A 13,528-nucleotide genomic window follows, 5' to 3' on the forward strand; every position below is an offset into this window, starting at 1 on the left:
CACTGCTTATATAACAAGAGTTATACAGAATTCTATATCTCATCTTTCCCGCTTTATCAATAACATTTTTCAATTTATGGAGTAGTGTTCAGGTAATTAAATAATATCAGTAACCAAGTGTTCAGTGAGACATTGAGATAGGGTGAAAACTGAACTTTAATGCAAATTCTCAAAATTCAATTTTGAGGCCAAAATATGTGAATCTGTAAAGACATTTAAGTTTCAATTAGATTAATATTACAGTTTAAAGTGAATCTTAACATAACTTCACAAAATTACCTGTTAGTATTTTTATTTTACCCAAATATAGGTGAACCTGGAAAATATCCTCTAAATGATGGATAGGTGCATGTACAACAGTATATATGATTGTATCAGTACCCTCATCAGTTTCAATTCAATCTGACAGCATGCAACTCAATAACACTGTCAAATGTGGACTTTAAACAAATATTGACGCCACTGCTATTAAATACACTTGTAGTGATGGTTGTAAACTCGCTTTTATTTAATAAATTAATTGAACAAATTAAATAAGGCCAAAAAGTGTGAATTCTGTACATGAATTAAACAATTATTTCAATAACCCATCCCTATAGGGTATAACAGATCTAGAATATCGACATAATAATGAAACAATTAAAGAGGGTCAAATATAATGAAATGCAAACAAATATGCAAATCTGGCGAGTGCGTCCTGTTAAGATAAAAGGAAAAAAGTCAATTCAGTCGGTAGATAATCAGCGTCCACAGTCTAAATCTAGGTGAAATAAATGTAATGAAAATGGAACTCACGGACATATCAAGAAAAAAATGTCATGCACATGGATAATGTATCTCCGTTTTTTGTCTTTAATAAAAGGATAATTACAAATATTTACCAAGAAAGATATTATCGATATGCAAAAAATGTATGCGTGCATTTTTAGCTAAACAATCTACTTGTTGATTGAGTGGCCAACATAAATATAATACATGTTTTATACCGTTATTTTAATGCATTGATCTCAATGTATTCACATGCATGGGTGCAAATTGTAAATACATTGTGATCCAGGTATTTATGTTAACTATTTTTTATGACTTCCACTGTGGTAATCTTTTGGTATCGGGCCACAAAATCACTTCGCAATTGAAATGTTCTTTTTTTAAAGACTGATGTGGCGCAGCGGTATAGGAACAAAATGATTTCCCATAGATGTTAACGTTTACCACTGTCCTGCTGAAATGGAGTTGTCAACACTTCTCAATCATCTAAATTAACAACAAAATACACTCTTAATTAACTCGCCTGACAAAAATAGGCTAGATTTTTTTTCTATATATTTTACATCTACATGTATTGCCCAGTCGAAACATAGAACTCTGGAAACTTCTGCACCTGAATATCCACTCAATCGGCCAAGATGCATTCACCTTCCTATCAAATCTCCTGCCCAAACGGGGAAAACCCACATTATGTTTTTGATTTTGTGCTGTGGTCCCTATAGAATCTTACACATTTTGTTAAAATTTACCTTTACCGGGATTGGATAGGACATTAGGGTATGATTTTTACATATAAAGAGACTGATAGCAAGTCTTAGGCGGGTAGGTCAAGTCTTCTATTGGTACCGTAGCTGGAGATTCCCGTCAGAAAAAGACATGGAAATTGAAAAAAAAAAAAAAAAAAAAATTCAAATCTAAACATCTTTTTGGATGAATTTTGAATGTAAACATATTTATTATTTTTTTAGTTTTAACCAAGTATAGATTTTGTTCTACTTAGATATAGCCTGAAGATCAGGGGTAGATAACTCAATGTTGGACAAAACAAGCTGTTGACTCATTTCATGAGTTCTTTTAAAAGACACCTTTTAGGGAACAACCAACCAATTGAAAAAATATATTTTTGAAACAGCCCCTGTGTATATGTGTATAGAACGTTTAGCCAAGGATAAAATGTCTGGCAGCCACTGATTGGCCAGTATGTTATGAAGTGAGAAAATAGATATGTAGCCTGATAGGTAACTATCAATAAGAAATGTTGATATAAATTTCGTAAGTCCGATTGTTTTTTTTCCCAAAAGTTCACGTAATAATAGTAAACAGGTAAACATTTACGATTTTTGAGAATTTTTACTGCGAAATTCACCTATTTTCAAAATGGCTACCCTGGTGAAAATTTGAGCTGAAGGACCCAATTTTTTTTATTAGGTGTTATATCAGACCCTAAACTTTTGTTATAAACCATAATCGTCATATTCAATTCAAGAATTTGAATGAAATAATCCAAAGCGTTAACACTAAAGTCTATGGGAAAACAATTGGTTGGTTGGTATCTTTTACATTCAGATTATCAAAGCTAAAATAAATAAATAAATAAATAAATAAATAAAATAAATTTAAAGATTTTAGGATAATGTTGTTAGCAAGTAAGTTTTTTCAGATATTTTTTTTCGATAGTGAATATGGAAAGCCATTCAAACTATAGAAGCTGTCGCTTGCCATTTGAGTAAAACTACAACTAATACAAAGAGGTGAAGAGATCAGCTATCAACGACCAACTATCATCCACTAACCCCACCCTATACCCCATCCCCACAACAACATCTACCTCCTGTCCATTAACACCCAAGCTTTCACAACCACCGGCTCTCTTTGAATGTTTTGCAATAGGTTCTGAAGGGAAAATGACCAGACACATTGAATAATAGAATAGAAATGAGATTACAATTAGACCACTCAACGATGAAAAGGAACTCTCTCGATTTTGCTATTCTGTATGGGATCATATAAAATACGTGTATTGTTGCAACTCAAGAAGGGATAATAGAAAAAAAAAAAAAAAAACGTAATCTTTACACAGACGAAAATGTCACTTCCTCAGCTTTCAGTTACCACAAATTGGAAAATTCCAAACAAATTATATTTTAGCCTACATATTCATCGATAAATACAAATTAATACATTTGTGATTATTTGAACTGGATATGAATGGATCAGAAAATAGTTGTTGCCTTTATCTGAATACGTTGAACTGAAATAGGATTGTGCAACCAAAAATAAATTTCACATGTTCACGCTGCAACATTGCAATAAACACACCGAGAGTAATTTAAATATAATGCAGGCAAATGAGGTGTTCAAATCCCTAAATAAAGCCTACGTCGAAGCCAGAAGAATATTATCAGATCACCTCTTCCATTTTGTCGGTCCTGCAAAAGTTCCGAAACGCCATATGGACGTATCAAACATTCAATTATCTAAAGGAATAATATGTTTATACTATATAATTATGGTTTGGATATTCGAAGACAATATATCTATGCATTTGTAGCTATGAGTATACGTGTATCTATCGATTTAACATGGACATATATATCAATATACGTTGTGTAATTCCCTTATGCGATTATTTAATATTATTACATATTTTAATTTACAGCATCTTATTTCAGGCTGGCGCATCAAAAAAGTCTACAGAAATGGCCCAGGCACATGTTCGTGGTGTGATAGATCCTCCTTGCCCAAGGCATCCTAAAAGTGAAGCTATATTTGTATGTCTCGAAAACGAATGCGAGGAAGCACTAGCTTGTCCCGAATGCATTGTAGGGGATGGGGATCACAATAAACATGAAATAACTTTACTGAAGAATCACTTGGATACCTTTAAGAAAAAAATCACTGACTTTAAAACAAATACTAGAGAACAAATACTTGCTCCATTGAAAGAAATGGTAGACAAAGTAGCAGACGAGCTAGAAACATTGGATCCTGCTTCGTCAACTATCCTCGAAGAAATCGACGCAAGGGGAAAACAAATTATTGATCGAACAAACACATTAGTAACCGAACTTAAAGCAAAATGTAGCCAAATCGGAGCTTCCAATCGACAGATGATTGAGCAATATCAAAGAAGGCTCTTGGATAAGATCACCGAAATCGAGGCTGATATCACTGCGCTTGACAATTTCCTTTCTGCTGATTGTAAGGCAGATATTGTCAATGGAGCAAAAACAGCACTATGCAAGAAGTACCAAGATTTACCGTATCCTGACAATATCAAAGAAGTCTCTTTCAAAGGCAGCGAGACCCCAGTGAATAACGTCGCAACACTTTTAGGGATAATTGTGATTGGAAATGAACAACCAGTGAGGTAATCAATCCTTATACTTTTAACATGCGTTAAGACGGATGGTGGTAGATTGAAGAAAAAGAAACGTAGCTATATATTAGCACAATATTCCTTTTTGAAATAAAAAATAAGTTTGTTATTACATCATTTATTTATTTGAATGTCGCATCGCATATAAAATTTGTTATAACCGTCATCTAGCATAATCGTGTTATGTACTCAACAGTTTAGCTACAAAATTTCACAGTTAATGTGTCACAATTTGTTCTATTTACAGGGCAGAAACCGATACCGAAAAGATCAAACGCCTAGAGAATTCCATCAAAGACATGGAAAAAACGTATGGATTTTAATATTTTGCAACAAAAAATTCAAACTAGTGTTTATATTGAAATATTTTTAAAAATACCAAAATGATGTTAGTTTAAAATCAAGTATTGACTAATTTCACTTCATATATTGCAGGGGTAAAGATTATCAAGCCCATATCGAGAAGTTGCAAGACGCATTACAGAATGCAAGGAAAGAGTAAGATTTTTTTTTTCAAAACAATCCTTGTCTACAGTGTTTAAAAATGATAAAAAAGGAAAGGAAAAAAATATCGCTATGAAAAGTTCAATTACTATTTGACCAAGTATTTTCAACAGTTTAGCTACAAAACTTCACTGTTAATGTGTCACAATTTATTCTATTTATAGGGAAGAAACAGATAATGAAAATATCAAACGACTAGATAATTCCATCAAAGATATGGAACAAACGTATGGTTTTTAATATTTTGCAACAAAAAATTCAAACTGGAGTTTTATATTGAAAAAAGTTCTAGAAATACCGAAATACTGTCAGGTTAAAATCAACTATTGACTAATTTCACTTCATATATTGCAGGTGTCAAGATCATCAAGCCCATATCGAGAAGTTGCAAGACGAATTACAGAATGCAAGGAAAGAGTAAGTTTTTTTTCAACAAATCCTTGTCTACAATGTTTATTAATAATAAAAAATGACAGTAAAAAAATTATCACTATGAAAAGTTCAATCACTATTTGACCAAGTACTTCATTTAATAGTAATCCATCGGATGTTATGGATTTATCTGATGAACAACGGATATGTTGAAATGAATGATTAGAATACGACGGAAAGTGCAGATGAAGCATGATGAGCTGTATGAATAAATAAATTGATTTCCATGCATGTGGGTTAATGTTGCGTCCCGTCTTGTTGCTCATTAGTGTATTCATGTAAAATATACATTGTTGTAAATTGTTGCAACTTGTACATTTCGATGACGTCAGATTGTTTACAGATCCCGCTTGACACGAAGGCTTCATTCTGTGTTTTTTAGTTGTTTTTTTTGTTAGTTTCTTATATTTCAATTGATCAGGTATGGTAAAACAATATCAATCAATCTGAGATTAATAATTTATAAATTAATAATTGAATTAATAACGATCAATTGTATTCATCTATCAACGTTTGGTTCTTTCTATATGCCGATTTCGATACTTAAAACACTGAAGAGTTCTATTATGGAAGCATGAACATTAACACTTGCCTCATAAATCTTTTGAGAGCACCCGACTACACCCTAAAAATACTTATGAAGCAGATAAGAGCGTGGAGATATTTGTACGACAACAACGAAAAGTGTTGTACATTCTTGCGAAAATGACATCGTCAAAATTATTGAAAATATAGTCAAGTAATCGTCACTTTGTCAATTAATACCAGTGTATAATGCCGTTATGTAACTGTACGTGAATAAATAGAAAAATGTACAGCACTTTTCCTCGGTTTCTGAGTACGATGAACAAGTTTATCTCGTTTGTTTGTATGGCAAAATACCTTAGTCGGGTGCTCTGGCCATATTTACCGACCAAGTGTTAAAGTAGTTCTTTGTGCCGGTCACGTGACCACGCAAGAACACGAAGACTGACGAAAGCATCCCAAAAAGGACGTTTGACACCTGACATTAAAATCCGGTTGAGGAAACAAACAGAGCTGACATGTAAATTACTTAATGATGAATTTATTTTAAAACGAGTTTTGTTCTGTTTAATTATAAATGCAACATTAACCCACATGCGCATGATCTAAATCCATTGGCAGCAGAAAACTCACACTTTATCGCACGAATAACCATATAATTAAAAAAAAGGAAATTAAAATAATGTGGAACGTTATAATCAAGGAGTCGAGATTAATTAAAATTAAATTCAAGTTTGCTATTTGTATTGAAATACGTTTCAAGTACTGAAAATACTTAATTAATTCTACTTAAACGTGAACATTTTGACAAATCACGAATCGATTATTACTTTCACGACTATCGAAGCCTGCCTTATGTTGGTATCAATTACAAATTACCAGTATTCCCTTATTCTACATATTTTGAAAAAACAATTCAATAAGTAATTTCTTTACGGTTCCCTAGAGTATTAAAATTATAATTGTCACGATTATCAAGGTAGAATAGCTTTTAGGGGGCATCACTTAAATGGGAGCCTGAAGTTGGTTCCGAGTTCTGAGTTCCGAGTTCCGTTTAAGTAAAACGGAACTCGGAACCAGTTCCCAGTTCCGTTTAAGAAAACGGAACTAGGATCCAGTTTCGAGTTCCGTTTAAGTAAACGGAACTCAGATCCAGTTCCGAGTTCCGTTTAAGAAAAACGGATATACTATGTATTAGCTTTATTGATTATGGTCCCAGTTCCGAGTTCCGTTTAAGAATAACTGAAATACTATGTATTAGCTTGGTTGGTTTTGGTCCCAGTTCCGTTTAGTTAAGATAAACGGAACTCGGAACCAGTTCAATAAAGCTAATACATAGTATTTCAGCTTTTCTTAAACGGAACTCGGAACTGGATATGAGTTCCGTTTACTTAAACGGAACTCGGAACTGGATCCTAGTTCCGTTTTCTTATACGGAAATCGGAACTGGTTCCGAGTTCCGTTTTACTTAAATTGAACTCGGAACTGGTTAAACGGAACTCGGAACTGCTTCCCAGTTCCGTTTATCTTAAACGGTATATCTCCAAAGAGCAATAAACCTATTACGTTGAGCAGTCATATAAACGGCCATTAGATTATAACTTCCTTATTGGTGTGTAAAGAGCATGGTGGAAACATTTGGTTATGGAATACTGGTGATCAAAGTATTTCGTTAATTAAATTATCGCCGTGGAAAGTTGAAGCGTTCAAGTTTTTGCTGTGGCAAAGAGGTTTGAGACCAAAGGCAGCAAAGACGACTTAATTTCGTTGCGTTATGCTACTCAAAAATGGTGTATACATAAACTATCATCTGCGATAGAAGTACAACCGCAAAGTAAGCTTGAGTATGCAAAATTACTTCAGACAGGCATGACCCAGTGGTCCCCTGTGTTTTGTTCGGTCATTGTTAAATTTGTCATGTCATCATATGGCTCAATTACCACAGAGAAATATATCATAGGAATATAAACTGGAAAGGCAGATCAATTGTTTTCATAATTATGTTGGAAGGAAGTGTTTTACCACCAGAAGACTGATGATCTCTGTCTGTTGCGTGCACAATGCACACCATCGCAGTTGCACAGACCATGTATTGGTGTGTTAAACATTTCACCGAAGATATGAAGAGCACATCTTTTTCATGTACTGCTGAGTAAGTATAAATTTAAGTTATTTTTTTTTGATGAACAACATTTGACAACAAAAACAGAAGCAAAAACAAAACAAAAAACAAAAACTAAAACCGAAAAAAAAAAAAAAAAAAAAAAAATGCCAGGCACATATAGTTTGAATGCAATGGTGAAAGTATGCACTAGATATAATCAGTATAACGATCCTCCCATGTTTAAGGGCACATACATTGTGTTACTTTATGGTTTTGAAAATATAGATTGATATGACTAGAACATTTACCTGTACAATATGTGCATGTAATTGAATTCAATTCTTTGATGGGATGAGTTCACGAGAGAAAATGAATGCTTTGCTGTGTGTTTATATAGTCTCTTTCACCAGGTAGGCAGACAAAATAACTATATACATTGTATATTTGTAGTCATTGTTTTCAACATTTGATAATTTTACATTTAGACATCTTAATTGTTCTCGTGAAATTTTGAAACTGCCCTATACCTATCAAATCGGAAGCAGTGTACCCATAGACATCGTACGATTACACGTAGAATCATGAGAGAAGGCTTAACAACATCTAAGGCTTGGTCAGTCATGTGATCATATCGCTGGACTCCTCTGCAGAGTCGAAGCTGCAAATAAGATGGGGATTACATCATATATATCTGCTCCTTGTAACTGGAATATACTAGGCATGGGCAAGAATATTGTGTAGTAATTGTATGTTAAATATATACAGTAAACTACATAACACAAATTCAGGAACATAAAATTTCCAAACAATGAATCGTACGCATGAACCAAATGCTATAGGTATATCAAAAAAAGGAAACTAACACATCACAGATCTTCAAATTGCAAAGGCATGCATGTACATGTTTCTTGCCCTTAAACCGGTATAGATGTTTACGACTGAACCTTGACCTTACATCGCATGTATAGGCTTAAGTTAGTGTTATCACATTATTCTAGGCATTGGTTACAGGTAAGTGAAGCAAGACATTATTTTAAAGTGTATTGCAAGTGTGTTCATATCAATCATCATCGTTTTAAAACCGGAAGGATTGATCATTTTCTTTAATTATATGTTTCACATCACATATCCTCATATATATTTCCCCTTTCAGGTTTAGATAGGTCAAAAGAACACCCCGCCCCATCTCAGAAATCTTCATTTGACATGTAGACATGTGGCATGAACGCATTGCGGCAAACATCAAGGCCTCTCAAAAGTTTAAAGCAGGAAACAATAAACATGGCAGATTCTTGATTTGTTAATTTTAGTATATAATTAGACTTACGGACTTACAGTATATGATGTCAATTAAATCGGAATTACGTCCCATTTTGGAATTTGAAATGTTACATCACACATTTTTTAGAAGACTAGGTCTGGTAACCCCATCCTTATCAATATTTTTGATATACTGTAAATAATTAATGAGTTAATTAACAAGAAACTGTTTTAATTCTGTTTTAAGTGCCTTGATTATTTATCAATGACATGAAATCGAACCATTTATCTTTAAAAACGGCAGCTTTTTATTTTTATATTTCTATCCATTGCCTAATCTAATATCAAACTGATAAAGAAAAATTACTGTTGAAAAGACAACATAAGTTTCCACGCGTGATTAAATTTTTCACAGATATTTTTCAGACATGCAAATGAAGCAAACAAAGATACTTTTTAGCTCACAGTAACAAAGTCAGGGGGAACTATTGCACTACACACAGTGTCGGTTGTAGACAGCTATATTGAAGTTGATATGAATTTGTGTTTTGTTATCATTAATAGGAAAAGAGCTTTTGTGTTTCATATGCATGTTCCCTGTGACAAGAAATTTCTGCTAGTACTTCACACTACTGCTGACCTTAAAAGTGTACTACTTTACAAAAAAAAAAAAAAAAAAAAATGAAAAATAAATTAAAAGTGACCATTGTCCTACCTATTCTGAAACTCAACCCATTTAACACGGACAAAAAACTGAACCTTTAGCCAAGAAAGACATTGCGACGTCATATCCTCTTAAATATCACATCATAGCTTTAAGTAATGTAGCTTCATTATGTGTCAAGACTATCCATTTTGTTCTGCATTTCTAAATTTATTTGTATCTTGCTGATGTTGAGGTATGACTTTTTAAAATTGAAATGTCCTTTGATCACAAAATGTGAAACTTGTGAAAAACATTGTGTTGACTCTTCCTAAATACTTTGATTTTTCAGATATTACACTGAAGAAGAACAGTGCATATCATCCCAAGGCCCAAGGCCAATTGGCTATAGCAGAAAATGAGTTGAGAATATTTGACGATGCAGATCAAACAAAATAAATAAATAATAATAATAATAATAATGTTACCGAGTTTAGTGTTATTCTTTAAAGGATACAGGGTACCTTGACTCTCGTGCTGTAATAAAGCATCAGCAAAAGATAATCTGATTCCTGACCCAAGGAAATTGAACCTAATGATCAAAAAGTGTGTGATCAAGTTCGATTTTTTGTTTCAGTCCAGTATGTCAGAGTATCATCCAAGAAGGAAATATGTACTGATATTAAATAATTGTAGTGTTTGTTGTGATTCCTGCAACAGATGGTATCATCGTCACACAGTCTCAGTTGAACCAGACGACCAATGACCTGTCTTGCCATACACGTAAAAGTAAAAAAAATATAATTTTAAGGACCAGAGTATTAATATTCAGATATTTTCGGGGACCTATATTTCATTTTATCATAGATGTATTTATTGAAAATGGACAAATTTTCAAACGTCACTGTGAAGTCCTTCATATGTACATACAACTTGACACTAAATGCATGACCATAACTTCAGATATTTTCGGGGACCTATATTTTATTTTATCATAGATGTATTTATTGAAAATGGACAAATTTTCAAACGTCACTGTGAAGTCCTTCATATGTACATACAACTTGACACTAAATGCATGACCATAACTTTTATTTTGAAGTACGGCATTTCATGAATATCAAATTTGAATTACAAAGTGATTTCTTCCTTTGTGATCTTTGTGATTTTTGTTTTAATAACGACAAAAGTGCATTCATTAATATTTTCTTTTATTTCAAATTATTTGACATCCAAAACTGTGTGAAAAACATAATTTACATGTAACAAGGTTATTTCTAAGAATGTATGCTAATATCAGGTACTTATTCCTAAATATCTTAATGTCCTTTCTAGGGAATTTTGATAAAACGTGCTTGACCAGCTGTGAATATAGCATAGACTTATATGTCTACTGAGAAACGTATCTTATTTTGATGATATCATCAATGTGACATAGCATGGTCAGAGGGCGTTTATATTTAAAAACCCCGAAACAGTTTAGCCTTCTTATTGCTTCTATATATATTAGCCGGTGCAGAGGTAATTTGTACCATACCACTTATCCCCGGAGAGATTAGAAGTGGCAGTAGCGAAGTGCAAGCTCCTATCTTATGGGAACTCCATTATTACCCAAGGCTTTGTTAACTCCAAAAAATAGTAATTGAAAGTAATTTATGATCTACTTTTGTGGAGATCAATAAATTAAGACATTTAAATCTTAAAGTGTTACGTGTTAAAGACAAAGAAACTAATTACATTGGTAATACTGATACTTAATATATGTTAGGTTAAACAATGTAAAAATATAGATTACTTACATATGGTTCTTGTTTTTATTTGCTATAATGGGATTGGACAATTCACGTTTACTAACATAGCATTAACATTAATAGCATTAACTATAAAACTAATATTCCACAGAATCATTTTGTATTGTAAATTTGATGCTATCCTTTGCTGCGCTAACCCAGATAATTAGCAAAATCTTATAAATGACTTTTCTCATATGTCATTATCGTATCTTAAATTTGTATATTTCCCCTCTTTTGAGTCACTATCAACGTTTTAATTCCCTCTATTGTCATACATAGTATATGGCATTGCTTCTAATAAAATGTCGTTGTAAAGTGTCTAATTATTTTTTTGTAAACAGGAAAACAGCTGATGCACACGAAAAGAAAGAAATGCAGGACTCTATTGATGATTTGAGAGCAAAATTAGAACAGTAAGTATTTTTTTTTCAAATTTAGATGTGATTATATCTGCTAGTGACAACACCCGAATATTCGTCAACGCATATACAATAATATTCACTTGATTAGATGCGTTTCATTATTATAAAATGAACTTAGATTGCATTCCATTCCCTGATGTGTAAAATACAAAAAGAAAATCTATCATATTAATGAATAATTCATTTTTTTTGTTATACTTCATTTTATATATAAACCAGGAAAACGGGAACTCGGTACACAAATAGTTAAAGCAAGGATTTGAATCGTTATGAGATGTCTTGCTCAAAATAAATCATTCGTATCACAAATACGAAATAAGCTTGGGCGATGATTGGGATTACCCATTGTGCATGTAATCGAATTTAACAGTGATACCTTTCACTGGTTACAACAAAGATGTGCCACAAATGTCCCTAATAGCTAGAAATAGTGTTATTGCCGTAATCTACAAAATGTACGCATCAATGTCAATTTCAATGGACCCGAGAATATTCAACTAGTCTGAATTGCTCGTATGTTATTAAAAGTCGAATCCCGGTTAACATTTTACAAATGAGATAAATAATGACTTTGCTTTCGGCGACGCCGATAATCCAACACAAGATAATGTAACGAAGAAAACTAAAAAAACAAAAAAAAAAACGTGAGCAATCAAAATGTCACAATGAAGAAAACTACAAGGACGCTATCATCGCGTTTTTACGTTGCCATTGTTCCAGACACAGTCGATACTGCTCCTCTTGTCAGCTTCTACTGAATCTTGCCCACCGAAAATACACTAATCAGTTAATAGTGTATATAATTTGTAAGGCAGCTTCAGCTTAATCTTTCCGTATCTGGCCAGTGTTATATTTTAGCTTTATTTTCTGTGTTAAACAAAAACAGAATTGGTACTCTTATTATATCAGTCATGTTTAAGTATTTTTATCCCATTGAAGGATGTTTTGGAAGCAAGTGTTTAACTTTGTCCCGCAAATGATAACAAAACAGCAAAAGTCACTTTAAATCATAGATTTATATAATGTCAAACCTTTGACAGATCATCGTACAAAACTAACACATGGAAATTTGATTAATTATGTTTATTCAGCGTTGCTATTAACTTCTCTTTTCAAAATGGTATTTGAAAAAAATACATGATTTATACAGTTTTGCTTTCCATATGTACATGCATGCTTTCACATATGTACATGCATGCTTTCACATATGTACCTGCATGCTTTCACATATGTACATGTATGTTTCACATATGTGCATGCATGCTTTCACATATGTACATGCATGCTATCACATATGTACATGCATGCATGTGTATATCATGTTTCCTAATAAAATGAGTAAATCTTAATTTTATTTATTTAGCCTGAATTTGAACTATATTTCAACGAAAACACCTTTGTGACACAATTAATCATTATTTTCATCCATTGGTTACTGAATATCTTTGCTTGTTGTGCATACACGAGTAGAATTTACGCCCCTTTGCTAAAATTCATTTCTGACTAATTTTGCAGAATCCTAAGCATGAACTATGTATTGAAAATTCAAAATGTATAAAGGATTTATTAGTATTGACATATCATCTTACTTTCTACCAATGAGTTTTTAAGATTGACATCAATATTATAGATGTTTATTTTAAAATTTTTAAAAAGGTTTTTAAAAATTTTTTGTTTTTTACAAATAAAATGATTGCA

At 32.6% G+C, this 13,528-nt stretch overlaps 1 protein-coding gene across 1 annotated transcript in view; it reads left to right on the top strand.

The window, feature by feature from the left end:
- LOC117318666 (myosin heavy chain, clone 203-like) overlaps positions 1-13,528 on the top strand; it is a 39,913-nt gene that overhangs the window by 6,623 nt on the left and 19,762 nt on the right. Inside the window, exons 2-6 of the mRNA XM_033873628.1 lie at positions 3,428-4,138; positions 4,395-4,457; positions 4,583-4,645; positions 5,006-5,068; positions 11,750-11,821. Of these exons, the coding sequence (XP_033729519.1) occupies positions 3,468-4,138; positions 4,395-4,457; positions 4,583-4,645; positions 5,006-5,068; positions 11,750-11,821 (932 nt within the window). The 5' untranslated portion in view covers positions 3,428-3,467. The remainder of the gene's footprint in view (positions 1-3,427; positions 4,139-4,394; positions 4,458-4,582; positions 4,646-5,005; positions 5,069-11,749; positions 11,822-13,528) is intronic.

This window comes from Pecten maximus, unplaced genomic scaffold (genome assembly GCF_902652985.1).
Source record: "Pecten maximus unplaced genomic scaffold, xPecMax1.1, whole genome shotgun sequence".
Taxonomy (NCBI): Eukaryota; Metazoa; Mollusca; class Bivalvia; order Pectinida; family Pectinidae; genus Pecten; species Pecten maximus.